The sequence below is a fragment of the Orycteropus afer genome, unplaced genomic scaffold (assembly GCF_000298275.1).
Source record: "Orycteropus afer afer isolate SDZICR_OR568_19922 unplaced genomic scaffold, OryAfe1.0 scaffold00026, whole genome shotgun sequence".
Taxonomy (NCBI): Eukaryota; Metazoa; Chordata; class Mammalia; order Tubulidentata; family Orycteropodidae; genus Orycteropus; species Orycteropus afer.
Window position 1 is genome coordinate 19,333,310 of NW_006921613.1, and position 24,290 is coordinate 19,357,599.

General features: G+C 46.4%; 1 protein-coding gene across 1 annotated transcript in view; it reads right to left on the minus strand.

Moving 5' to 3' along the window:
* MAPKBP1 (mitogen-activated protein kinase binding protein 1) overlaps positions 1-24,290 on the minus strand; it is a 58,039-nt gene that overhangs the window by 7,490 nt on the left and 26,259 nt on the right. Inside the window, exons 2-16 of the mRNA XM_007935293.2 lie at positions 18,554-18,645; positions 7,559-7,621; positions 7,277-7,334; positions 6,211-6,381; positions 5,698-5,835; positions 5,260-5,442; positions 4,996-5,013; positions 4,511-4,671; positions 3,145-3,334; positions 2,467-2,613; positions 2,073-2,248; positions 1,182-1,273; positions 747-872; positions 309-379; positions 62-183 (exon numbers count right to left, since the gene is read on the minus strand). Coding sequence (XP_007933484.2) covers positions 62-183; positions 309-379; positions 747-872; positions 1,182-1,273; positions 2,073-2,248; positions 2,467-2,613; positions 3,145-3,334; positions 4,511-4,671; positions 4,996-5,013; positions 5,260-5,442; positions 5,698-5,835; positions 6,211-6,381; positions 7,277-7,334; positions 7,559-7,621; positions 18,554-18,645 — 1,808 coding nt within the window. The remainder of the gene's footprint in view (positions 1-61; positions 184-308; positions 380-746; positions 873-1,181; positions 1,274-2,072; positions 2,249-2,466; positions 2,614-3,144; positions 3,335-4,510; positions 4,672-4,995; positions 5,014-5,259; positions 5,443-5,697; positions 5,836-6,210; positions 6,382-7,276; positions 7,335-7,558; positions 7,622-18,553; positions 18,646-24,290) is intronic.

Sequence of the window (24,290 nt, forward strand, 5' to 3'; positions counted from 1 at the left end):
GATGTGGGGACTTAAGAGCTGATCCCCCCAGGGCATGAGGGAATGAAAAGGGGATGCCCACCGAATATTTCGGTCCTGGCAGCCAATGGCAGTGTACTTCCAACTGGGCTCCACATCCATGTCATACAGGGTCGTCTTCCGTACCACATGGTGTGTCCGTGTAAACTGTACTCCATCTCCAGACTGCAGGGGTGGAGCATGTGGGCAGACTCCATGTTCAGATAACTCAGCAGGCCCAGGGAGCACTGCTATCACCTCCTGTCACTTCCCCATCCCCCATGCCATTTAGGGAAGCCCAGTGCCCTCACCTTCTGTGCAGTTCGGAAGTAGATGCTCTTATCTGCTCCACAGCTAATCATGCGGACTTGCCCATCGCTGGCTATGGAAGAAGGGAGCCCAGCTGTTCCCACTGCTCTCACCAGGGGAGTGAGCTTTTCTTTTGCCCTCTCCCCACATTTTTTCCCTCTCAAGCTATTCTACATAGCTGGGACAACCAATGAAATCAGATGCTTCCCTCTAAACTGAAACTTTTCTCTCTTCCCATCCTCAGCCCAAGCTGAACGGCTCAGCATTCACTGGGCTGAGAATCTACATTCCACCTGTCTTCTCCATCCAGGCCAGGCCTCCCAGCTGCTGTGTGACACTACCCCACCGCTGGGAGATCCTTCCCATGGCAGTGGGAGGCAGGTGGCAGTGGCAGTAAGGGTGGCAGGCGTCAGGATGTGTTTCAATCACCCCGCCCACACCTGCAAACTTGACGGCAGTGATGGAAGATGAGTGCTCATCCAGCGTCTGCTGCAGGCTATACTCCCGTCCAGCATCCAGCACGTGGATCAATCGGTCCCGGCTGGCTGAGGCTAGCAGCTTCAGACCTGGGATTGAAAGAACTCCATCAACCCATGAGTGCCCAAAGAAGGACCCTATATGGGCTGAACAAAGAGCCCTACAGGAACTGAGCCCCATATCCCTAAACCAAGTGAAGCCTGGAGCAGGGGCAGAGCTTAGATTCAGTCCCCCCCAAGCCTTCAAAGACACCAAATGATCAAAAGGATTACCAATTCTTCTGATGACCCAAAGGATTATCAGCCCCACATTCAAGAGCTAGGATAAATATCACTGGCACTTGCAGGACTGGAGGAGCTCTGTGCCATTCTAGGCCAGGTACCAGGCATCCTCCTTACCTGTGTCTGGCTTCGAGTACTCCAGGCACAGAATCTCTGATTCATGGGCCTCGACCTTCAGCATCTCACTCAGGGTCTGCAGTTCATGAACCCTGCAAAGATGAGGAGAGGAGGGAAGAAGTCATTTGCTAGTCAACAGGACAAAAGACTTCCCCCATCTTCCTCTGATACAACCTCTCTGCCAACATTTTTTTTTTTAATTTTTTATTTAGAACTTTTAGACTTAGAAAAAAGTTTCAAAGACTGCAGAGTTTCTGTATTTCCCTTACCCAGTTTCCCTAACTGTTAATATCTTATAGGCCTATAGTACATAATGTTCAGAACCAAGAAATTAACATTGGTACAATATTATTAAACAAAAGATCTTATTCAAATTTCACCAGTTTTTCCACTAACATCTTTCTTCTGCTCCAGGATCCTATCCAGAATCTCCACTGCATTTAGTTGTTATTTCTCCTATAGTCTGTAATGGTTCTTCAGTCTTTCCTTATCTTTCATGACCCTGACACTTTTGAAGAGTACTGGTAAGTTACTTTGTCATACGTACCTCAATTCTACCTCAATTTGAGTTTGCCTGGTGTTTTCTCATGATTAGACTGAATTTATGCATTTTTGGCAAAAATACCACAGAAACAATGCTATATCCTTCTTAGTATATCAGGTTACAAAGTTCACGATGCTGATATGGGGATGTTAACCATGATGACTTGGCTAAGGTGTTTTTTGCCCAGTTTCTTCACTATCAAGTTATTATCTTTCCCTTGTAAAAGATAAATATCTTGTCTCCAACCTTTTTCAGCTAAACCCTCCTAAACCTCTGACCTTGGGGACCTAACTCCCCTAGCCTGCATCATGGGAGGTAGTGGATATCCATTCCAGGAGTGGCATTACCTCAGTGTGCCCATCCGGTCCCCTGAAGCTAGATGTTGTCCATTGGGGCTGATACACACAGAGCGGATGCCCACACGGGGATCCATCAGGGACCCATCAGCTTTGTCGCCTCCAGGCAGCTCGGTGTCCAGCAGGGCCTGAGTGTTCCCATCCACATAGATGATCTTAATAAGGTCCTAGTGGGAGAGGTCAGGAGAAGAGGTAGATAAGGCAGGTCTGACACAGTACAGCTGCCAGGGGAGAGGACTGGTGGGTAAGAGTGTGCCCTCATCACAGAGCCTGGCCAAATAACAGCTGGAAAATCATGATCTGGAGCCCTAGTTCCTAAGAATGAAGTATGAAGGCTTATGGGGGTGCTAAGTATGGAGTTGGGACCCTAAATCTCAGGGCTCACATTGCTGAGGATGTTTCGGTACAGTGTAGATCCATGTACCCCAGAACTCTCTGTATTCCATAGGCGGATGGTGTTGTCAGAGGAACACGTGATAAATGAGCTGGGAGGCAGGCAGGCTTGGTTACTGTCCTTCACCTCAGGGTAGACCTGAAGGGGCAGAGGGAATAGAGCCAGTTCTCTAGTTAAGGAGCAATCCCTTGATTGCCCAAGGAGATGGAAGAGAATGAGATTAAAGAGACTTAATGCACATAGTAAGCAAGCCATACCTGTTGGATATTGTCATTAATAGGTAAGAGAAAGCATACTAACCAAGTACCAGGTACTCTTCTATGTCTCCCACTTACATTATCTCATTTAATTCTCAGAACAATCAGAGAAATCAGGCACATCATTTTACAGTTACAGTAACTGCAGTAACTTGTCCAAGATTATCCAGCCCAGGATGAGGCAAAGCTAAGGCTAGATAGGGGCATACTGGAAGACATCTGAGATGTGTAAGCACTAAAGTTTAAGCTCAATCCTCAGAACCTATCCAAGGATATGCAGATACACAGGGATACTGCTAGACAAACAGGGAAGCAGCAGGAACATAATACTATACTTGGGAATCCCCAATGCCATAGTCATAATAGTGTACCAGCAAACATGGTCAGTCTCATGCCAGTCGGGCTCACATACCTCCACACTCCAGACACAGGAGGCATGATACAGAGCTGAGTACACCTTGCCCACTTTCTTGGGGTCCCTCACATCCCAGACATAAATGCTGTGGTCGTTGTATACACAAGACAGCCACTGATTAGTAGGATCAAAGGTCAAGGCAATGGTGTCTGGATACTTGGCATTGGCCACTCCAGAGAAGAGGCGACTGCAGGGCAGAGAACAGGGCAAACTGATGAGTGAGGAGCTGATGAAATGAGAGACAACCCACAAAGGAAGGAACAGGGCAAGGGAAGCCCTCTCCAGACCTTCAGGTTTGCCAACAGTTGCTTGGAAAAAACAAAATACAGCAGTCCCTAATAGCTGTCAGCTGGGAGCTGACCTGGCACTAGCTGGTCATGGTGCTCTCCTGATGAATATAAGCTATTTCATAGAACACCAGCATCAGACAGGATTACTTTGTGGCCATGATAAGATAAAACAAAAACAAGACCACTCTATAGCACAGACAAAAACAAGATCACTGTGCAAACCACAAAAAATGACCAGACATCACCCGTTCCCATCTAACATGATTGTTCTTTATTTACTAATTAGAGATTTAGCCCCTTACTACCTTCAAATGAGCTCTGGTAGTGTAGTGCCTAAGGCATTTGACTGTTAACCAGAAGGCTGGTGGTTCAAACCCACCAGCCACTCCTCAGAAGGAAGACTGGGCAATCTACTTCCATAGTGATACCGCCTTGGAAACCCAAGGAGAGGTCACTATGAGTTGAATTGACTCAATGGCAGTGAGTTTGGTTTGGTTTTTTGGTATCCTTAAATAAAAATTAAGATACCCAAGTGTAGAATTTCCCCACTTTGTGGGGAATTTCCCCCCTTTAGCACCCAATCCAGAGCAAAACCTTGCTTCCTTGAACTGTACCTAAAATCACCCAACATAAGAGTAAATGTTATAGTAAACCCCTCCTAGCACCCATTTAAAAAGCTTTGGTAGCATAGTGGTTAAAGCATTTAGCTGTTAACCAACCAATCTGTGGGAGAAAGATAAGGCAATCTGCTTCCATAAAGATTTACAGCTTTAGAACCCTACGGGGCAATTCTACTCTGTCCTAAAGGGTGGTTATGAGCCAGAACTGACTCAATGACAGTACGTTTAATACCTACTTACTGAAATCACTCTACAGTTTTTCCATAGTGAGTGCTCGCCTTTGTTGTGGCAAGCATCAATAATCTCAAATTTGTTTTGATTACAGGAGTGTTCCTGGGAGGTCTTTGGCTGGTAGCCATCTATATACTCTTTACCATATTCCTTGAGGCAAGCTAGGGAAGGCTTGGCACAGAGTGAGTCTCTGAATGGAGGCAGGGGGCCCACATAGCTCACCTGGCCTCAGTGATGCTGGCAATGTCTGTCCCCAGAGCATGAGGACGGGGTAGCGTGCTGAGGAAGTGCAGGTTAGAGGGGTTGAAAAGGCGTATGGTGCCATCAGCACAGCCACAGAAGATGTAGTCTTGGCTCACAGAGATGCAGTGGGCCACTGTGGTCTGTGAGCAGAGTGGCTCCAGTCAGCAAGGGTCACTTGCTCACTCCTCCTCCCCACCCCTCATCAATAGTCACTTGCCAAGAGGTAGGGCCAAAGGGAAAACATGCCAGCTGCTCTGGCCTGGGGCCCTCAGCTATCTTCTAGAGATGCCCTTCCCTTCAGCAGCAGCTGGCCAGAGGGCCTATGGCCCTGTGCAGTTGGGGGACAGGGGTTAGAGACTCTTCTAGGGTACCAGATGGTTGACAGAGAAGACAAAGTAGGAAAAGCCCAGCAAAAAAAAAAGAAACATAGCATGAGAAAGAGAGGAGGGTCTAGGCACACTTACTGTGAAGCTGTCTGGGCTCTGAGCAGAAGTGGAAAGCAAAACAAAGAGACAGAGAAAGAGAGAGCAGAGGGGAGGCAGTTACAGAGATCACCATGGGCTTGAACTGGGCCAAGTTCTAGCTCCCCCAAGCTTCTTCCTCCTGGGATCCCCTCCTGCATGCATGAGGGCCCAGAACCTGGTTGGAGCCACAGGCACCAGTTTTTCCCTGAGCTGAGAGATGGGTAGGCCTATCCACTGCGACAGTGTGACAAAGCAATCACTTACTCTTAGCTCCACCCACTTGTCCAAAAGTCTCCGCTCACTGAACTCGCACAATAGCCCTGAGGATGTGATACAGAAGGTGCTATCTGCCTTCTTCCCACGGCCACAGGCCACGTCGGTGAACAGGTTGTTCCGTAGCTCCCCCAGCAGCCCTGAGCGGCCCAGCAAGGGCACGGTGGCATTCACCTGCGGAGACATACTACTGCTGCCACCCATCCACCCCGGAGGTTGCCCCTAGAAATCAAGCCTGAGGGAGAGAGGGGAAGCAGCGAGCCCCCTTGCTGTTTGAGATGACTCTTCAGCCCAGACAACATCTGAGTCATCCTAGACTTCCATGTGGCTTCAGAGCAAGCAGAAAGGGGCTCAAGTGAAGCAGGATCTCCTGGGAGTGAGCTGGGCAGGCCGTGGCCCTGGTGGCTACTTGCAGCCTCAGCACCTCACCTTTGAGGTCTTGCTGTCATCGAGGTACCAGAATTTGATGTGCCGGTTGCCTGCAGTGACAAAGTAGCTGCAGTCCTCAGAGAAGGATACTGCTGTCACCCGACTGGACACTTTGTTGGAAGCCACGACAATGTTTTTCTGGAGGGAATGCCAAGGGAATAATCAAGGTTCTGCCTCTAGGGGCTAAGAGAAAAGCAGTTCTGAGCATGGAGGAGGGTCAGATAATATTCATTCTTGAAAAAATACTCCTTTCAAGATTTTCTGGTGGGGGGCGGATTCCTTTCTAGAGGAGATGAAGAGATTCATTTTCTCTAGAGGTCTTCAAAGGCATAAAGCCAGCCCTGTCTACGAACATCTGGCTACACAGTTGCATCTTCTGCTTCAGATCATTTTCTAGAATGAGACTGAGATCAGCAGGGTGAAGTGAAAGGGCTCAGGTCAGCAGCTTTTTGGTTCTCCAACTAGTCCTTTCATCCCCATAAGGCCACCAGACCATTCACCCAGCCCACTTACCTTCCAGGCCCAGACATTGACGATCATGTCATGCTGGTAGCCTATGGAGACGATATACTTGGCACTAGGGGAGAAGGCCACACAAGCCACACCATACTTATGTTCCTGCAGCTCTGCCACCTGGCTGCGCTCAGCCACGTCCCAAACCCGCACAGCAGGCATGTGTCCACTCTGCAGGGAGGTAAGACCTAGAAGTAAGGGCCAGAGGAATCCAGCTCCCTAGCCATTCATATGAAGTCAAAAGAGTTTTATACATTTTCGTTTACAAGAATGGGAAGGTTCTCAATACATTGTATAAGTGAGAAAATGGTGTACAGTTTCTTACCCTCAAATATAAGAAGTCAAAAGATTATACACGTTATCAAGGTATACTTTTTGTACTTTTTTTTGTGTGGGGGCCCTCACCTTCCCAACTACCTGATACTATCTTTTTAATGACACCCTGAATGAGAGTCAAAAGTAGGGTGTCACACTGGACAAAGGCACAGAGGGAATAAGATAAATGTCTGAGAGAACAATGACCATTCAGGAGAAAACAGCACTACATTTTGATTCAGTATCTCTGGGTGGGGTCAGTTTATTTGTATTCACTGGAAGGTCTCTGAGTGACTCTGATGGGCAGCCAGGATTAAGAATTGCAACCACTCATATCTGTTTCTGTTCCCTACTGTCTCCCCTATAAGAGACTACACGAGGGAAGAAGTGTTCCTCATGTGCCCAGCAGGGGGCCACCAGGGATAAGGAATATTTTGAAGCAGTGTTCTGGTAACACCAGCATTACCTGGAAACATGTTAGAAATGTAAATTTGAGACCCCAGTCCAGATCTACTGAATCAGAAACTCTTGTGGTGGACCCAGTAATGTGCACTTTAAAAAGCCTCTCAGGAGACTATGATACACACTAACGCTTAAGAAACCACTGTTTTAAGGTAGAGCATAAACCGGATTTGGCACCAGTTCAGAAGTCAAAGTGGCAGCAGCCCTAACCAGGCCTTAGACTGTAGCTGTCTGCCGAGGCCAGGCCACCATCCTCTTCACAGTACTGTAGCCCCTTTTCCTCACTCACCTCTCCAGTGACCAAGTACTTGCCATCAGGGGAGAAGGCAAGGGCAGTGATGGTTTTCCTGTAAGAAATGGGGGCAGCTCAGGAGGGACACTGGCAGCCTGGTCTAATCCTGGCCCCTCACCGTCCTCTCAAAATGCAAGACCAGCAAACACCAGTGGTACCTGTGGTGTTTCCCACCAGGCCGTGGGGCCCAACTAGGACCCAGTGCCACAGAAGACTTAGTGCCATTCTTACAACCCCTAGGAGAAGGAGGTGCTCCCTGAGGACCCAGGGCTCATTTACCTGGAACTGTTGAGGATGTGGTGCTGTTTGTGTTTCCGGGGATTGAATAGCACGACCACACACCTGGGGAGATGAGTGAGAGAAGAGCCTAAGCACCACATTACACCTCCCCCAGGAGCTCCCAGGCTGTCTGGAATGCTGATCACTCAAGGCTCCCACTTGCCACAGAAGCTTCCTCCTAGTAACCTGCTCTTTTTGAGTCCTTTCCCCAATGCAGCCCCATGAGGGTGAAAGGGCTTCCTGGAAGCCTATCCTCACCCAGGTCCTCAAGCACAAGCACCTCTGGTCATTGCACCTAGGCCAATAGAAACACAGGTCTTCCCACAGCTCTTGCACCTACCCCAGGAAGGGGTGCCAGAGAGAAGAATACATGTAATTTGGGTAAAGGCAAGTCTTGGATGTGTCCTTGTGCATAGTCTGGGGTCACACAAGTGTTGAGCACTCAGGGTCCAAGAAGTGTGAGGTCTCTCACACATGTACCCATGTGTGTACTTGGCAGGACCCACCCAACAAGGGGTGGAAGGTCAGGGCAGAGGGCCAGAACTATAGGAAGACTCAGTAAGACTAAGAATTTGAGGGCAAGAGGGAAGGAGGGACAGAAACAGCCTGAAGGGGCTTTACAGAGCTCCTAGACCCAGCCCTAAGACTCTCGAACCCCAAGGAGCCTGAGAAGAGCCCTTCCGACAGCCAACAGACAACAAGAAGCAAGCCCTCCAGGTAGGTGGCAAGACTGGATGAGACCAGAACTAGACTGACTATCCAGAAGCAGCTCAAGAGAGGGAAGCAGGTGGTAGGAGTCAGGGACAAGAAACTGGGAGCTAATAGCCCACCAGTGTCCCTCTAAGGGGCCTTGGCTATCAGCAAACTTTGGCCCTCTGCCCCACATGCCTCCGCTCTTCATTAGCACTAAACTTAGCACTTGGAACTAACCGACAAAAGAAGCCTGGAGCCTGCTACAGCAAGTAAGGGAACCAGAAGAGAAGGAGCAGAAGGCTACTTCCCCCAGCCTAACCTTTTTTAATGGAAAACCCACTGCAGGACCCATATCTGAACCCCACTGTTTACAGACCAGGGTATAAGCTGCTAGTGAGTGTTGAGCATCTTTTCCAGATACAGGACTTTTAGGATCAATGAACCACTTCAATATACAAATTCCACTGGTAACCTTTTCTGGGGATGATGGGAACTCTGTTGTGTACCAGGTATGCATGAACTGCCAGGCTGCTCAACAGCCTTGGAAATCCTGAATAACACCATCTTCTCCTCTAATCCCCTCTCCTACAAATCTTTTTCCTTTTCTCCCTATTTCTTTCCTTTACTTATTCCTCATTCCTTTCTCCTTTTTCTCTTTAAACTGACTTCAAGGCTCCTGGTACCCCTCTAGAATGACAAAAACAAGATGGATTTAGAAACGTCCTCCCCACATACACACACTCATTTGCCCAGTTTCTCTTAAGAGCAGTCTAGTACATGGGGGTAGAGGGGGAGGGGTTAATTCTTCCCAAACAGACCAACTCATAGAACCTTAGAGCTAGAAGGAAGAATGGAAGGAATGGAATGTACTATGGCTAGGTGACTTGAAAGATCACCTGGTCCAAAATTCTGAGATGAGGAAACCCAGCCTCAGAAAGGTCCCATAAAGAGCAGAGCCAGGACTCACACACGGCTCTTCTAACTTTTAGTGCTCTCTGCAACAAATACATATCCATTGTGTTACCTACCACTCTGCCTAGAATCTCTGGAAGCTTCTGATACCGAACTCCTTAAAGTGTCCATTAGGCCTTGCATGGTATGGCCCCTGTCCATTCTCCAGCCTCCCTCTATACCATGTTCCAACCATACGGGACTGACTTTCACTCCCTTAAACTTTCTCTGCTTTCTCTCTCTACAAGGTCTTTCCACACACTGTTCCCTCTGCCTAGAAAAGTCTTCCCTCCTTTTTTCAACTATTAACTCTTAGCCCTCTTTCAAATCTCAGGTCACATGGCCCCTATATATGTTCTCATAACACAGTGTGTTAATTTTTCACATGGCTTCTATATATGTTCTCGTAACACAGTGTGCTAATTTTTATAATACATAGCTACAATCTCATTTATTTTTAATTGTCTCTCACATTAGACTGCATTCCACGAGGGTGGGAATTGGGCCTGGTTTTGCTTTGTCTCCTATCTGGCAGAGTCTGGCATCTTGCAGTTTTCAGTAAACATTTATTGAATGGATGAATACCTCCCTTGGTCCATCAGCTCAGTCTCCTGCAGCATCAGTGGGCCCCAACTCCTCTAACCTATTCCATGGCCTACCTGTCTTCTATGGAAGGTAGGACACCAAGGATCTCAGAATCCTCAGGAGGTAGTGAATCCACTATGGCCTTTGGAATCAGAGACCAGGATTTGACTCCTTGTTCTACCGTGTGCAGCTGTGTGACTTATCTATAAAAAGGGAGACACTCAGATCTAGTTCATAAGACTCCCGTACAGAGTAAGTAATTTTTCCTGACACATAGCAGGAGCTAAATAAAAGGCAGATCATAGTATCACTACTCATGGGGTATTGAAAGGAAGCTGAAAGGGGGCTCCTGGCAGTCAAAGCAAGGTGCTAAGGGACTGCACCAGGTTCTCTGCTTTGGAGGAATGCATAAGTTGTGTTAAGATCTGTGAAATAATAAAAACTTTAAAGGAGGCTTTATTTTTCCTTCTGGGATGGCAGCCAGGAAAGAAGAGCTGAGTGAAGCGTGGGGGAAGAAGATATCTACAACTTTATTCACTTAGGAGATGGTAAGCTTAGAAGACAGCAAGGAAGAAAAGGGGAAATGTTGAGGGAGAAACTACCTTAAGCATCCAGGAGAGCAGCACAAAAGCATGGAATGATCACGGAAGTGACATCTTCTGGCTAAGTTACAAAGCACCACCTACAAACATGAGGGCTTGCACCTCCTTTAGTACCTGATCTACTGCTCTTCACACTATTTCGGGCCCAATAGGAAGTTACCATTTATCAAGCACTTCCCGTGTATGAGATATCTGCTGAGCACTTCAGCTATATGGTCCTGTCTAATTCTTACAACTTTGTGACATTAGTATAACCATCCCCACTTTATAGATGGAGAAATGGGTTCCAAGCACTGAGATAATGTGCCCAAGACCACACAGCTAAAACAGAGTCAGGACTCCAAAACCAGTGCTCTAAGAAAAGCACGGGGTGGGGGCAGGGGCAGGGGCAGGGGCAGGGGGAGGGCACGGAATTGAAGCTGAAGAGGAGAGACCTGAAACACAGGAAGAAAAGAAAAAGAAACACAGGGAGAACATTGACCTAACACACAGAGCACAGGGCAGGAGCTCTGAGATGCAGGAAAGACTAGTGGAAGACTTGCATGCAGAGAGGATTTAGCCTACAAAATTTTCAGAAATTAGAACAGGGCTCCTGAAAATTATAGCAGTTATAATTCAAAACTCAAAGACTTAGATATTACAATATTTACATTTTAATACTTTATTCAGTTCATGAAAAATTATGCCCTCCAGGCCTGCCACCATCACGATGATCCCAGCAAGTTTTCAGTGGCTAATGTTTTCTGTGGGGTGGTACAAACAGTTAACAGGCCAGCTTCAAAGTGAAAGGCTGAAAGGTTAAGTCCACCCAGTGTCACCTCGGAAAAAAAGGCCTAGTGATCTACTTCCAAAAAAATCAGCCATTGAAAACTCTATGGCTTTCCTACTCTGGCACACAGAAGGCCATGAGTTGAAATCCACTCGATAGCAACTGTTTTTATTTTCGTTTTTAAATATTTTAACCTTTTTGCTATCTGTGCTAACCTGTTGAGAAGTACCTCTTCAGGCTCAGATCTCCAGGCAAAGGCTTCTAGTCTGGACCTAGCTTTCTGATCAGTTGCAGATGAATCATGGCAAAGGGCTTCAGTTGTGAGCTGATTGAACTTGAACTGATGATACAGAATCCATCCAGCCACATTCCAAATCCAGGAAAAGTGAGTGGTGAGGACTCTATAGTAGGCTGTTGCATTCTGCCTTAAACCAATCATCTCAAAGCAGCATTGTGGTCTTTAAAGGGCAGTGCATTAGACTGTTCAAAACTCTTTCCAAGTCACTGCCTATAAATTCTGAGTCTTGCTGAGCCACATATCACCTTTGTCTTCCTGAATTTTTACTCCCAATTAATTAAAATTTGGAAACCTTCCAATGCAGAGTCTTTCTAGGCCATGTATCTTGTTTCCTCCTTTCCCTTAACCAGTATTTGATAAAGAGCTCAATGGCATGGTGGGAGGAGGAGGGAGAGCAGGGCTGTGTATGAGTAGAAATACAACAAAGATGGAAAGATGACTGATTAGAAGCAGATGAGGCAACCCTTCCCTTCTTTAACATCTTCTGGCACATTCCAGTATTTTCTGGGAAATTCTCAGGTGTGGCATGGAAGAGTTGAGCAAGAGATAGACTCACACACAGGTGGGCCATTCAGCTGAAATTTTTACTCCAATTAATTTAAATTTGAAAACTTTCCAATGCTGAAAGTGATACAGAGAGTAACCATGTTCATAGCTCCACTCGTGAGGACAATAACGCAGATGCCAAAGTGAGGGCAGAACTTGGCAAATGTGTCCAAGATTCCCCCTGGTTCCAGCTTGTTGAGGTCGTGCAAGAAAACAGACCTAAAAACACTGATGTGAGAGCCTCCCTCAGTCTTCTTGGTGACCTCTGACCAAGCACCTCAGTCAGCTAGGGAGGGATGGGTAGGACAGTTTGCATCAATCTTTGGCCCTTGGCTCCACATCCTCTGACCCTGCCTAGCACCACTGACAGCCATCTTCACATGTGCCCACGTTACAGTGCTGGCTGAAATCCTCAACATGATGAGGGCTGGGTTTGCCCAACCACCTGAATCCTATAACTCAAAACCCTAGGGGCAGGGAGACTGCTCACTCTCACAAGGAGACTGAGAGGCCTCAGTCCATCATGGCTTCAGCCCAGGGCACTGACGTTATAGAGCACGAGTGCCAGGTGCTGGGCCCAGTGCCCTTGACAGCCCCTTCCCTGGACAGGTCCAGGCCTGCTGCCATCACAAAGAGCCCAGCATTCCCACAGGATATGCCTCCTGCCACTCCCCATGCTCCAGAGGGCCAAGCCAAATGAAGTGCAGGAAGAGCAATGACTATAGCACAACATGCAGAGACCAGGACAGAGAAGGGCCAGCTGGAGACCCTGTACCTTTGAGCTTCCTCTTCTTTCAGATCAGGTAAAAGCAGGCCCAGGCCAGAGGCACACCAAAAGTCCTTCAAGCCTTGTGCCCTATTTAACATACAGAACTACGCACTCTACCTTCTCTATCCCCCTTCATTGCTTATACTTCTTCCATAGCAAGTATCACCTTATAATTGTCTGTATAATTTTCCTTTTATTTTTTTGTTTATTGTCCATCTTTTCCCACAAGATTGCCAGCTTTGTAAAGGTGGTATTTTTGTCTGTTTTGTTTACTGTTATGTTCCTGAGGCTTACAAGATTAGTAATTAACAAATATTTGTAAATGAGTGAATAAATCTTTCACTAAGTCACTAGCTGCAAGATCTCAATACCCTGACTACCTGGGGAATGGCTAGCAGGTCTGTTAACTGGCCCCCCGTTCAAGGTATAGAGGTCTTACTGAAAGACAACAAGGTGGTGGAAAGAGCAAGAACACAGCAGTCAGGCAGACATGGCTGCTAACAGGCTGTGTGATCTTGGGCATGTTCCTTAACTTCTCTGAACCTCAGTTTTTTCACCTGTAAAATAGTGATAATAGCACCTACCTCACAGAATTCTGTGAGAATTGAAGATAAGGTACAAAATAACCTGATGCATGGTGCTCCTAGTCATCTCCCTAAAGGGTATCCTATTACAACACGAGCAAGGAAAGGGCTATCCAGGGGGGTCTGCAGTTACGATATGAACCCCAACTACAGCATGCCATATAGGACTTGATGGATACTACTAACTTAGCAGAGTCCTTATCCAGATCTGGAATTGCAAGCTGTCCCTCAAGATGTAGTCCCAAAGGAAAAATCTTAGAGCTTTAATTATTCTAAGAGATAATGAGTCTAGGATGTTTCCAAGGGCATCCTTGGTTGTGGTCCTCTCTAGATACCTGGAATCCAATGTCTTCCTACTAAGTAACTCTTAGACCAGGCCATGAGACCCATTGGTATCTCTGTTTCTAGAACATTTTACCAGCCCCTCCTCAAAGGAAAGATCATTTCAGAAGGTCTGGCATAAGAAAAGACTGGGTTCTAATAACCCAGTAAAGAACACATTATCAATACATACCTCTCCTCAACACCCCTCCTCTGCCCAGGACCCTAAACATATTCCCTTCTCAGACAGTAACAGGAAAATCACTGTGAGCTTCATGATTTACAAGCCAAGTCAAAATGGTTGTGGCTAACCCCTCTTCCTCTCACTCACTATGGTCTAGCCACCACAGCCACTGGTCAACTTCTCCTGGTGAACTGATTCCTCCCTTACTTAGGACCTTTGCACTTGATGTTTCCACCACCTGGAACACCCTGTGTGGGAATCACATGTTGATTCCTCCTCCTCATTCAGGTACCAGCTCAAATGTTACCTCCCAAGACAGACCTTTCTTGACCACATAGTCTTGTAATCCCCCGTGCCAGTTATTCTCACCCTCTTTTCCATCATCAGAACACTTACCACTCTGATATTATCTGCTCACTTATTTGTTTACATGCTTATCATCTGCTCCCCCTTTTTGACCCTAAACCCTACAAAAGCAGGAACTCTGTTTTATATACTGCTGAACTTATGTTGCTGACACTAGTGCCTGGTCCAGAGCACATTTTCAATAACTATCTGCTGAACAAATGAGTGAACATGTCGTGAGCCAATTGTTTTGGGAAGAACTTCAGGGCCCTGGCTTTCAGTGTAAGATCTGCAGGAAAAGCAGGTGGAAAGGCAGTGAGTGGCCTAATGTGTGTTGAGTGGGACCAAGTTGACTCATCCTTGTTCTCTTAGGTCCACTTGGTCTCTCCACTGTCTCACTTACTCCCTGGCAACACACCCACACAGGGTTTACCATGGAGAACAAGAAAGTAGCTGTCTTCTTCCAGATCAGCTGTCACTAGAACACAGTTCAGGAGGAGATTCTGTGGCTTCACACCCTGTCCAATGTCTTGGAGCTTGGAATCTCACCATAAATTATAACAAAGGCTGAGTAAATGGAGTGCTTTCTCCAGGAGTTGGATTTCTTCTCTCTTCATTATTACTTAAGGCAATCAAGTGGTCTCCCCTTAGCTACTGGTAAGGCCAGTTACCTTTCTAGGAAACCTCCCACTACAGCAGCCAAGTAGCAGCTTTTCTCGGAGCACATCCAGACCAAGCCCTGTACTCCGACGCTGGGGACCTTCAAGAGAAGCCCATGCTCAGAAATGACTGGCTCCACAGTGGCAAGAGGGGCTGTGCTGGGCTCTAAAGCTCCTGAACCCCTCACCAAACCAGCCAGGGAGGGGAAACTAATTTGGGCCCAAATCAGTTACGGGTGTTCAACTCAAGTGAATCCCTCAGAGAGGCTATCAGAGGACCAGCCTGGAATCCTAGGACGGGGGACTTAACAGGGTGAGAGGTGAGGGGCAGGCTTCCTGTGGGGAAAACCACAGCAAATGGAAAAATCTGAAGAGATACAGGAGCCACTACAACTAAGGGCCTCTGCCCCAAAACTCCATACTCTGAGCCGGGAGTTTCAGCCTACCTCTGCCTGAAAATACTCTCTACCCACACCCACCCCCTCCTTCCCTGTGCTGTTTCATTTCCTTTCAGAAAACTTTGTTTTGGTTTGATATTTGCCTCTAGGCCTCTGGGAGAATTTTCTGAGCTTTGTTTCTCTTCTTGTTTCTAGGATACCTGAGCTGGCTCCTAGAGCAACAAGCGCAGTAGGAACAAGAAAGGAGGGGAGGAGGTTAGGGTAACTAGATAGGAAGGCAGCTAGGGAGAAAAAAGCCTACTTTGGCTCACACATACTTCTGTAGCCCCTAGACACCCCATAAGCTTATCAGGGGGGTCCAGCACAGAGCAAAGCTAAAACACCCAGAAAGGAGCCATGTGCAAAAAGAACACTTGAAGTTCTAGGAAATCAAAAGGTCAGGGAGTAGATCAGGGGTACAGCTCAGGGCTAGCCCAAGCCAAATACACTAAGGAAACCTACTAGAGGTTACAGTAGAGGAGTCTCCACGCACTACCTGGAAGATATGACTTCCAGGCACATGTGCTAGGCCAGGACCTGCTCATAAACACAAGTACACACCCTCAATGGCGCCAGGCCTGGGGCCTAGGCGTGTGGGAAAGACAGGGGGAAGTGGAGCTACACACTCCCCATAGCAGAGACACAGGGCTCAACACGTACTGGTCAGCACCCCAGGCCTTTCCTACCAATCCTACACCTACCCCAGCCCCACCTCCAACAAGAAGGAACCTGGCTTCCCAAGGCAGGGGCAGGAATGAGTAGAATTCCCCTGAGGCAAGCTGCACAGGGTTCTCCAGGTACAGAAGTCATTTACCAACTTGCCTCTGGAGGAAGAGGTCAGCCCAGGCCCCACAGCTAGTGCAGCTCCCACAATATCCCCCACAACAAACATCAAACACCACTCAGAACAGACTGACCCCAGAAACAGGGATAGAAATCTATTCCCTGGCACTGATCCACCTGCCCACAAACTGGGCTCTTCTCATTCAAATGTCAACGCAGCTAAGGGGAAATGTTGTTGTTGTTGTTGTTAAGTGCCGTCGAGTCGTTTCCGACTCATAGCGACCCCGTGCACAGCAGAACGAAACACTGCCCGATCCCAGGCCAGCCCCACAATCCCTGCTATACTTGAGCCCATCATCGCAGGCACCGTGTCAATCCATCTCATTGAAGGCCTCCCGCTCTTTCGTCAACCCTCCGCCCTACCAAGCATGACATCCTTCTCCAGGGAATGGTCCCTTCTTACAACATGACCAAAATAGGTGAGACAAAGTCTGACCATTCTTGCTTCCAAGGAGCATTCTGGCTGCACTTCCTCCAGGACAGATCTGTTAGTTCTTTTAGCAGTCCATGGTACTTTCAGCATTCTCCGCCAGCACCACAGCTCAAAAGCATCAACTCTTCTTCGGTCTTCCTTATTCACTGTCCAGCTCTCACATGCATACCAGGCGATTGGAAGTATCATGGCTTGTGTCAAGTGCACCTTAGTCCTCAAGGAGATATCCTTGCTCCTCAGCACTTGAAATAGTTCCTTCGCAGTTGAATTTCCCAATGCTACACGTCGTCTAACGTCCTGACTGCTGCTTCCGTTGGCATCGATTGTAGAACCAAGCAACGTGAATTCTTTGACAACCTCAATCTTCTCTCCATTTATTGTGATGCTGCTCATTGGTCCAGTTGTGAGGATTTTTGTTTTCTTTATATTGAGACGTAATCCATACTGCAGACTGGATTCTTCAACCTTCATCAGTAGGTGCCTTAAGTCATCCTCACTTTCAGCAAGCAAAGTTGTATCGTCTGCATATCTCAGGTTGTTAATGATTCTTCCTCCAATCCTGATACCACGTTTTTCTTCATATAGTCCAGCTTCTCGGATTATTTGCTCAGCATATAGATTGAATAAGTGTGGAGAAAGAATACAACCCTGACGCACTCCCTTCTTGATTTTAAACCATGTAGTGTCCCCTTGTTCTGTTCAAACGACAGCCTCCTGGTCAAGGTGCAGATTCCTCATGAGTACAATCAAGTGCTCGGGAATTCCCATTCTTCTCAATGTTATCCATAATTTGTCATGATCCACACAATCAAATGCCTTTGCATAGTCAATAAAACACAAGTAAACATCTTTCTGGTATTCTTTGCCTTGAGGCACCCGAATCCTAACCACTAGACCACCAGGGAAAGGGGAAAAGCAGCTGCTAAATACAAGCAGAATTTCTGGTCTGCCGCAGCCCATACAATTTTAAGAGTAAGAGCTCTACAGACAGACAATTTGGGATGGAATCCCAGTATAGACACTTACTAGCTATGTGGCCTCGTACAAATTGCTTAACTTCTCTGAATCTCTACTTTCCTACTCTAAAATATGGGGATGACAACAGTACAAATCTCATAGGGTTGCTCTAAGTACAGGAATACCTAAGAGAGATTGTGGTTTGGCTCCAGAACACCACAATAAAGTAAATATAGCAGTAAAATAAGTCACATAATTTTTTTGGTTTCCCAGTGCATATAAGTTATGTTTATACTATACAATTGTCTATTAAGCATGCAACAGCATTATGAAAAAGTTTGAAATAGTGTGAGAATTACCACAATGTAACACAGAGACACAAAGTGACCACATGCTGTTGGAAAAATGGTGCCAACAGACTTGCTCAATGCAGGGTTGCAACAAATTTTCAATCTGTAAAAATGCACTATCTGTAAAGCACAGTAAAACAAGGTATGTTTGCATTACCAGTACCAGTTGCAGGCGAGTCAACTTCGACATATGGCAACCCCATGTGTGTCAGAGTAGAACTATACTCCACAGGGTTTTCAATGGCTGGTTTTCTGGAAGTAGATCACCAGGGCTTTCTTCCAAGGTATCTCTGGAAATGTTCTAAAACTGATTTAAAATGTGAATATACTAAAAATCATTAAATTGTACATTTTAAATGGGTCCTTAAAAACAGTCATTAAAAAATGACTAGAAAGTAGTTATTAAAGATAGTGTTGGGAGCTGTGTGTAGTGCAAGTATGAATCTATATCTGTGTGTGGGGTAAGTGGAGTTGGTAGACCAAAAGCAGGACAGGATGGCAACAAAGACAATACCTAACAAAGGGCCCCATTATCTCCCTTACAAACATGGCACCAAAAAATTAACCTAGATATATCTCCCCAAAGATACCAGAAAACGGCCACCTACCCTAACTGGCTTATGCCAGATATAAACTTCCGTGCAATAAGCTCTCTTCCAAGGCACTTACCCTGCTGGGTAGGCAACTAAACCTGACCGAGGGTCACAAGCAAGTCCTCTGCCTCCAGATACTGTTATTCCCAGAACCTTCTCCAAGGTCACCTTTGGAGCAAAAGAGAAAGGAGACATGTTAGAAACAGTAAGGTAGGGAAGGAGGTACATAGGACTATCTGCAGTGCTGGCTACTCTCCTGATGTTCTTTTTCAGGAGAATGGGGTTAGTGACTTCCCAGGTTCTGTTCTGACCATTGACCTCTTTTTGTTGTTGTTGAGAATATACACAATGGAACATATACCAATTCAACAATTTCTACTTGTACAATTCAGTAATACTGACATCATTCTTTGAGTTGTGCAACCATTTCTTACTCTCTGCTAAAGGGGCTAGGAGGCCACATATTCTGACCTCCTCTAATCCCACAAGAGGAAGACAGAATCACCATTAGCAGCCCAAGGCCTGTTCCTATGAGGCCAGACATGCTGTCACCCTCCAGTCCTCTTACCAACTTTGACACCAACTGTCCCTCCTGTGGTACCCACCACCTCTTTGCTGGGTTCAATAATTTGCTAGAGTGGCCAAACAGAAGTCACAGATTATGGAGTTTATTAGGTAAGGAACAGGCTACAATTTGAGTTCAGGAATGCACTCAGGATACAGTTCTTCAATCAGGACAGTCTCCCCTATGCTGTGTCCTTAGACACGCCTCTCTGGCTCATGGCCTCTCAGCCTGACCTCTCTTCTGTGGGCCCAGTAAGCCTGATGCTCTGTCCCGTGCCTCTTGGTTCCACTGCCGCCGTCTCTCAGCTGGCAATAAGATTCCCTTCTGCCTCTCAAATTCACTGCCATTGAGTCAATTCTGACTCATAGTGACCCCTCCTTGAGTTTCTGAGGCAGTATCTCTACAGAAGTAGATTGCCTAGTTTTCCTTCTGAGAAGTGGCTAGTGGGTTTGAACCACCAGCCATCTGGTTAGCAGTTAAATGCTTTAGGCAGTACACCACCAGAGCTCCCTTCTGCCTCTAGGAGGGCTCATTTTAAGCCTGGCAGAGTGGCAAAACTAACCAACCCCAACATCAAAGTTCTACACAACTGAGAGAGAGTGAACTTTCCCAGTTTACTTAGTGCTGCTCCAACAGAAATACCCCAGGTGGGTGACTTTAACAATCAGGAGTTTAAAAGCAGCTACTCAGATACTCAGGGCAAATTTCACCAGGGAGTTAACTGCCAGTCGGTGGTAGTTACTACGTACCTTCCACTGGATTACTAGGTGGGACCATGTCAACTTGGCTGGGCAGCTGGTAGTAGTTATTCCCTACTGCTACTACGTCAGTGAACAGGTTGTTCCGTAGCTCCCCCAGCAGCCCTGAGTGGCCCAGCAAGGGCACAGTGGCATTCACCTGCAGAGACATACTACTGCCACCACCCATCCACCCTGGAGGTTGCCCCTAGAAATCAAGCCTGAGGGAGAGAGGGGAAGCAGCGAGCCCCATTGCTGTTTGAGATGACTCTTCAGCCCAGACAGCATCTGAGTCATCCTAGACTTCCATGTGGCTGCAGAGCAAGCAGAAAGGGGCTCAAGTGAAGCAGGATCTCCTGGGAGTGAGCTGGGCAGGCCGTGGCCCTGGTGGCTACTTGCAGCCTCAGCACCTCACCTTTGAGGTCTTGCTGTCATCGAGGTACCAGACTTTGACGTGCTGGTAGGGAATAACTACTACCAGCTGCCCAGCCAAGTTGACATGGTCCCACCTAGCAATCCAATGGAAGTTATGATAACTATGGCTAGAAAAGCCATACCATGCAACTCACTACACCGCACTCTCCTTTTCCAAATTATTCGTCTCCCACTAACATAAACTCAGTGTACCCTAAGTTTTCTGTGTAGCCTTAAGAGTTACCGCTGTCAATTTAAATCACAGATAGTTCTTTAAAAAAGCACAATGCTCAAGGCAGATATTCTTTACTAATGAAACTAAACTGTTTGGTTTAAAGACTTAAGAAGGTATTTTTGATTTAAGGTTTTTTTGTTATCATTTTTCTATTTTCTACCTTTATTATTATTACTATTATTACTACTACTACTATTACTATTATTATTATTTTACTTTTTGCAGTGTTCCCTCTTCTTTCCACCCCTGGTAACCAACAAAGAAAGTTTCCTTCCATATATAAACTTTTCCTTGACTTTTTACGATAATGAACTGATACAATATTTGTCCTTCTGTGATTGACTTATTTCACTCAGCATAATGTCCTCCAAGGAGCTCTTGGTAGCATAGTAGCTAAGACACTTGACTGCTAACCAGAAGGCTGGCAGTTCAAACCCACTAGCCACTCCTCAGAAAAAAGGTTGGGCAATCTACTTCTGTAGTGATACCACCTTGGAAACCCAAGGAGGGGTTGCTATGAGTTGGATCAGACTCCAAGGCACGTAACAACAACAACAATGTTCTCCAAGTTCATCCACGTTATGTGGTATTTTGCAGATTCTACATTATTTTTTAGTATTGCATAGTATTCCATTGTGTGTATATACCATAGTTTGGTTATCCATTCTTCTGTTGTGGTTTAAGGTTTAAAGATTATTTCAGGTAGACAGTTTTGGGGGTTCATCCAGTCTTAATGGCTCCAGAAAGTACGGATTCTATGAGAATTTACATTTCTGTTCCTCACCACCACCCCTGCACCCCTTTGATCTATGGAAGAATCATTTTGATCAGGATTCTTCTGTAGATTCTTTGATCAAAACATTCAATGGTAGCTGGGTACCATCCAGTTCTGGTCTCATAGCAAATGAGACAGCTGTTCCTGGAGGCAATTAGGCACACATACCACTTCTTCCTCTTATTCCTAACTTTCCTTCTTCCTCTGTTGTTCCAGAAGAACAGAGACTAAATGTTGTACCATGAATGGCCACTTGCAAACTTTGAAGCCCCAAGGCACTATCCCACTGAGCTCAAAGGGGGTAGAAAATAAGCACTAAAATAATATTATGGCCATAGGCTTCTTGATCACATAAAAAGCCAGTGTGTTTCACCTGTATTTAGCAAGGCTCAGTCTGCTGGTACCATGGGGGAAAGAAATCGACTGGCAATAGAGGGACAAGCATTGTCTCAATCCAGGAAGGCACAATATATAAGATAAAGCCTTGGGTCCTCAGATACCCAGAATCAGGGATGTCACTATCTTCACATCTTGGCAGGCATGAAAGGAAAGGACATTCCAATCAACTAAGAACGAGAAGAATGTTAGATATCACTTAAATAATAAATAATATCTCTGATCTTTGCATTCCATCATGACTCTACCCCATAATATCTGCCAGTTCATGGAGACTATACATATAGGAGGCAGAAACATGACTTAAGGCTGTGTTTAGCAAAGCACAGATGCTCAGAGTGCTCTAATTATTAAGCCACAACTCCCACAGAGATGAAAGGGAAACAAACATGTATAAAGTACTCGGAGATTCTAACAGGACATGGCTACACGAGAATTCACCATCATTCTCATCATCACTAGTGTTATCCCACACTGTCTGCAGTCCCCAGGGCCCACATTAGATTACCTCAAATTAGTTCACTGGCCTTCCTACTGCATGATCCCATGTGAAATTCAGACTATCATGTAATCTGCTTGTCACTCCAGCTCCAGTCTCTTCTAGCACTGCCTAAGCTCCCTGCACTGGCCCTCCTCAGGAATGTCTTTGGTCTCTGGCTTAGAGAGATGCATCTGTATACAGAATGGCCATGAAAACTCTGACCCTGAGGAGAGTCTTAAAGGCCCAAGGAGAGCAAGGTGAGCCAGAAACATGTTAGGGGTGTTCCTGCCTTGTGGTAGGGTGGTCTATTCCTAGCCCAGGCTAGTTTCTAGAGAGGGGAATCACAGAATCCATTAGGATTGTGGTATAGTGAATTATTTGGTCTTCTAGCCATGGTTTTTGTGACTCCCACAAGATTACTGGGTGCACCTATGCAAATATAAGATTCTTGCAGCCCATGAAGAGGACTGGATAGTTTGACAGTATGGTGCCCTTGTGGAAGTGGGACCATGGAAATAAGGTGCATGCATCCCTAATGTGGGAATTGGTCAGTTTTGTCATTCTGCTAGGCTTAAAATGAGCCCTCCTAGGGACCAGGTTTGCAGGTCCGATAGAGCCTGGTGGAACTACTGAGACTATGGCCCCTAGCTGACCTTCAGGTCTGGAATTGAGCGCACACCTGTGGTTTCCAGCCAAACAGAAGACAAGTATACGAGTTGAACATTTACCTGAGGTAGATACACTCCTTGGAGAGAACAATCATGGGAGAAAGAAGGGCTGCTTATGCACAGGGAGACAGCTCAGGGGGCAGGAGTGAATGGAGGGATGGACACAGGGAAGAGGTAACTATCGGGAGGAAGTGGGAGGGGAGATGTTGCATTGTGGTAAATTGTGGTCAATGTTATGAGACAAAGTGTATGTGAAGTGCTGTATGGAAAGTGAACTTACTCTGTAAATTTTCACCCAAATCACACATAAGAAAAAAAAGCCCTCCTAGAGTCAGAAGGGGGGAATCTCACTGCCATCAAAAGAGAAGAGCCAGAGGTAGAGTAGAGCACATCCTTGGACCTGAGGTCCCTGCACTGGACCTCCCTGGCAGAGAGACTGGCAGAGAGATGGTGGCTGAGGAATCAAGAGGAACAAGACAGAGCAGCAGGCTTGCCAGCTCCCACAGAACAAGAAAGCTGAGTGCCTTTGGGCAGGACGCTTGCTGGCAGATTGGGGTGCCCCTATGAGCAGTGCTAAAAGAGCTTTGTAATATATGCCTGAGCAGGGCAAAGGCGAGGTTGAGAGGCCAAGGGCCAAAGAGAGGGCATGAGGGCATGGCCGAGGGGAGGCTGTCCTGATCTAAGAATTGTATCCTGAATTTCTGAATCTGAATTGTAACCTGTTAACTTCCCTAATAAACCCCATAATCTGAATACTGTCTGTGAGTTCTGTGTGGCCAATGCTACGAATTATCAAACCCAGCAGAGAAGTACAGTGCTGCAGGAGGGACAGTTGATGTCAGAATTGGTAAAAAGGCTGGAGGATGTGGGCATGTAATCAGCCTTGGACTGCTGACGGTGATTCTGTTTCCCCCTTGTGAGGCTGGAGGAAGTCAGAAGATGCCAACCCCATGTCCTTTTTGCAGGACAGCTTTAGGGTCTTTTTTCTTTTCCTAGACTAACTGGAAAATTCAAAGTGCTCCTAGAAGGTCTATTTAAACCTTTATCTCCAAGGATCATTTTAGTTTGAATTAGGTTGGAAAGAGATGTTTTATGGTGGCTAAAGACCAAAACAAGTTTACTGGGGCATTACAGTTAAAATCTATTCCCCAGAGTCCCCAAGAGCCTTGTGTGCTTCTCAAGATGGCAGACCAGAAATTCCAACTTGTGTCTACTCATTGATAGAGGCAGTATAAGAACTATATCAACCCACTGCCACCTGGCAAGTGCCAAACTTGCCAGTTATCCTTTGGCCTGAGGCACTGAGCCTAATATGAGACAAACTAACTTTGTTGTTGTTGTTATGTGCCGTCAAATCGGCCCCAACTCAGAGCGACCGCTCTTTGGATTTCCGAGGCAGTATCACTACAGAAGTAGATTGCCCAATCTTCCTTCCGAGGAGTGCCTGGTGGGTTTGAACCACCAACCTTCTGGTTAGCAGTCAAGCGTCTTAGGCACTATGCTACCAGAGCTCCTAAAAACTAACTTTAGCCTACCCTAAAC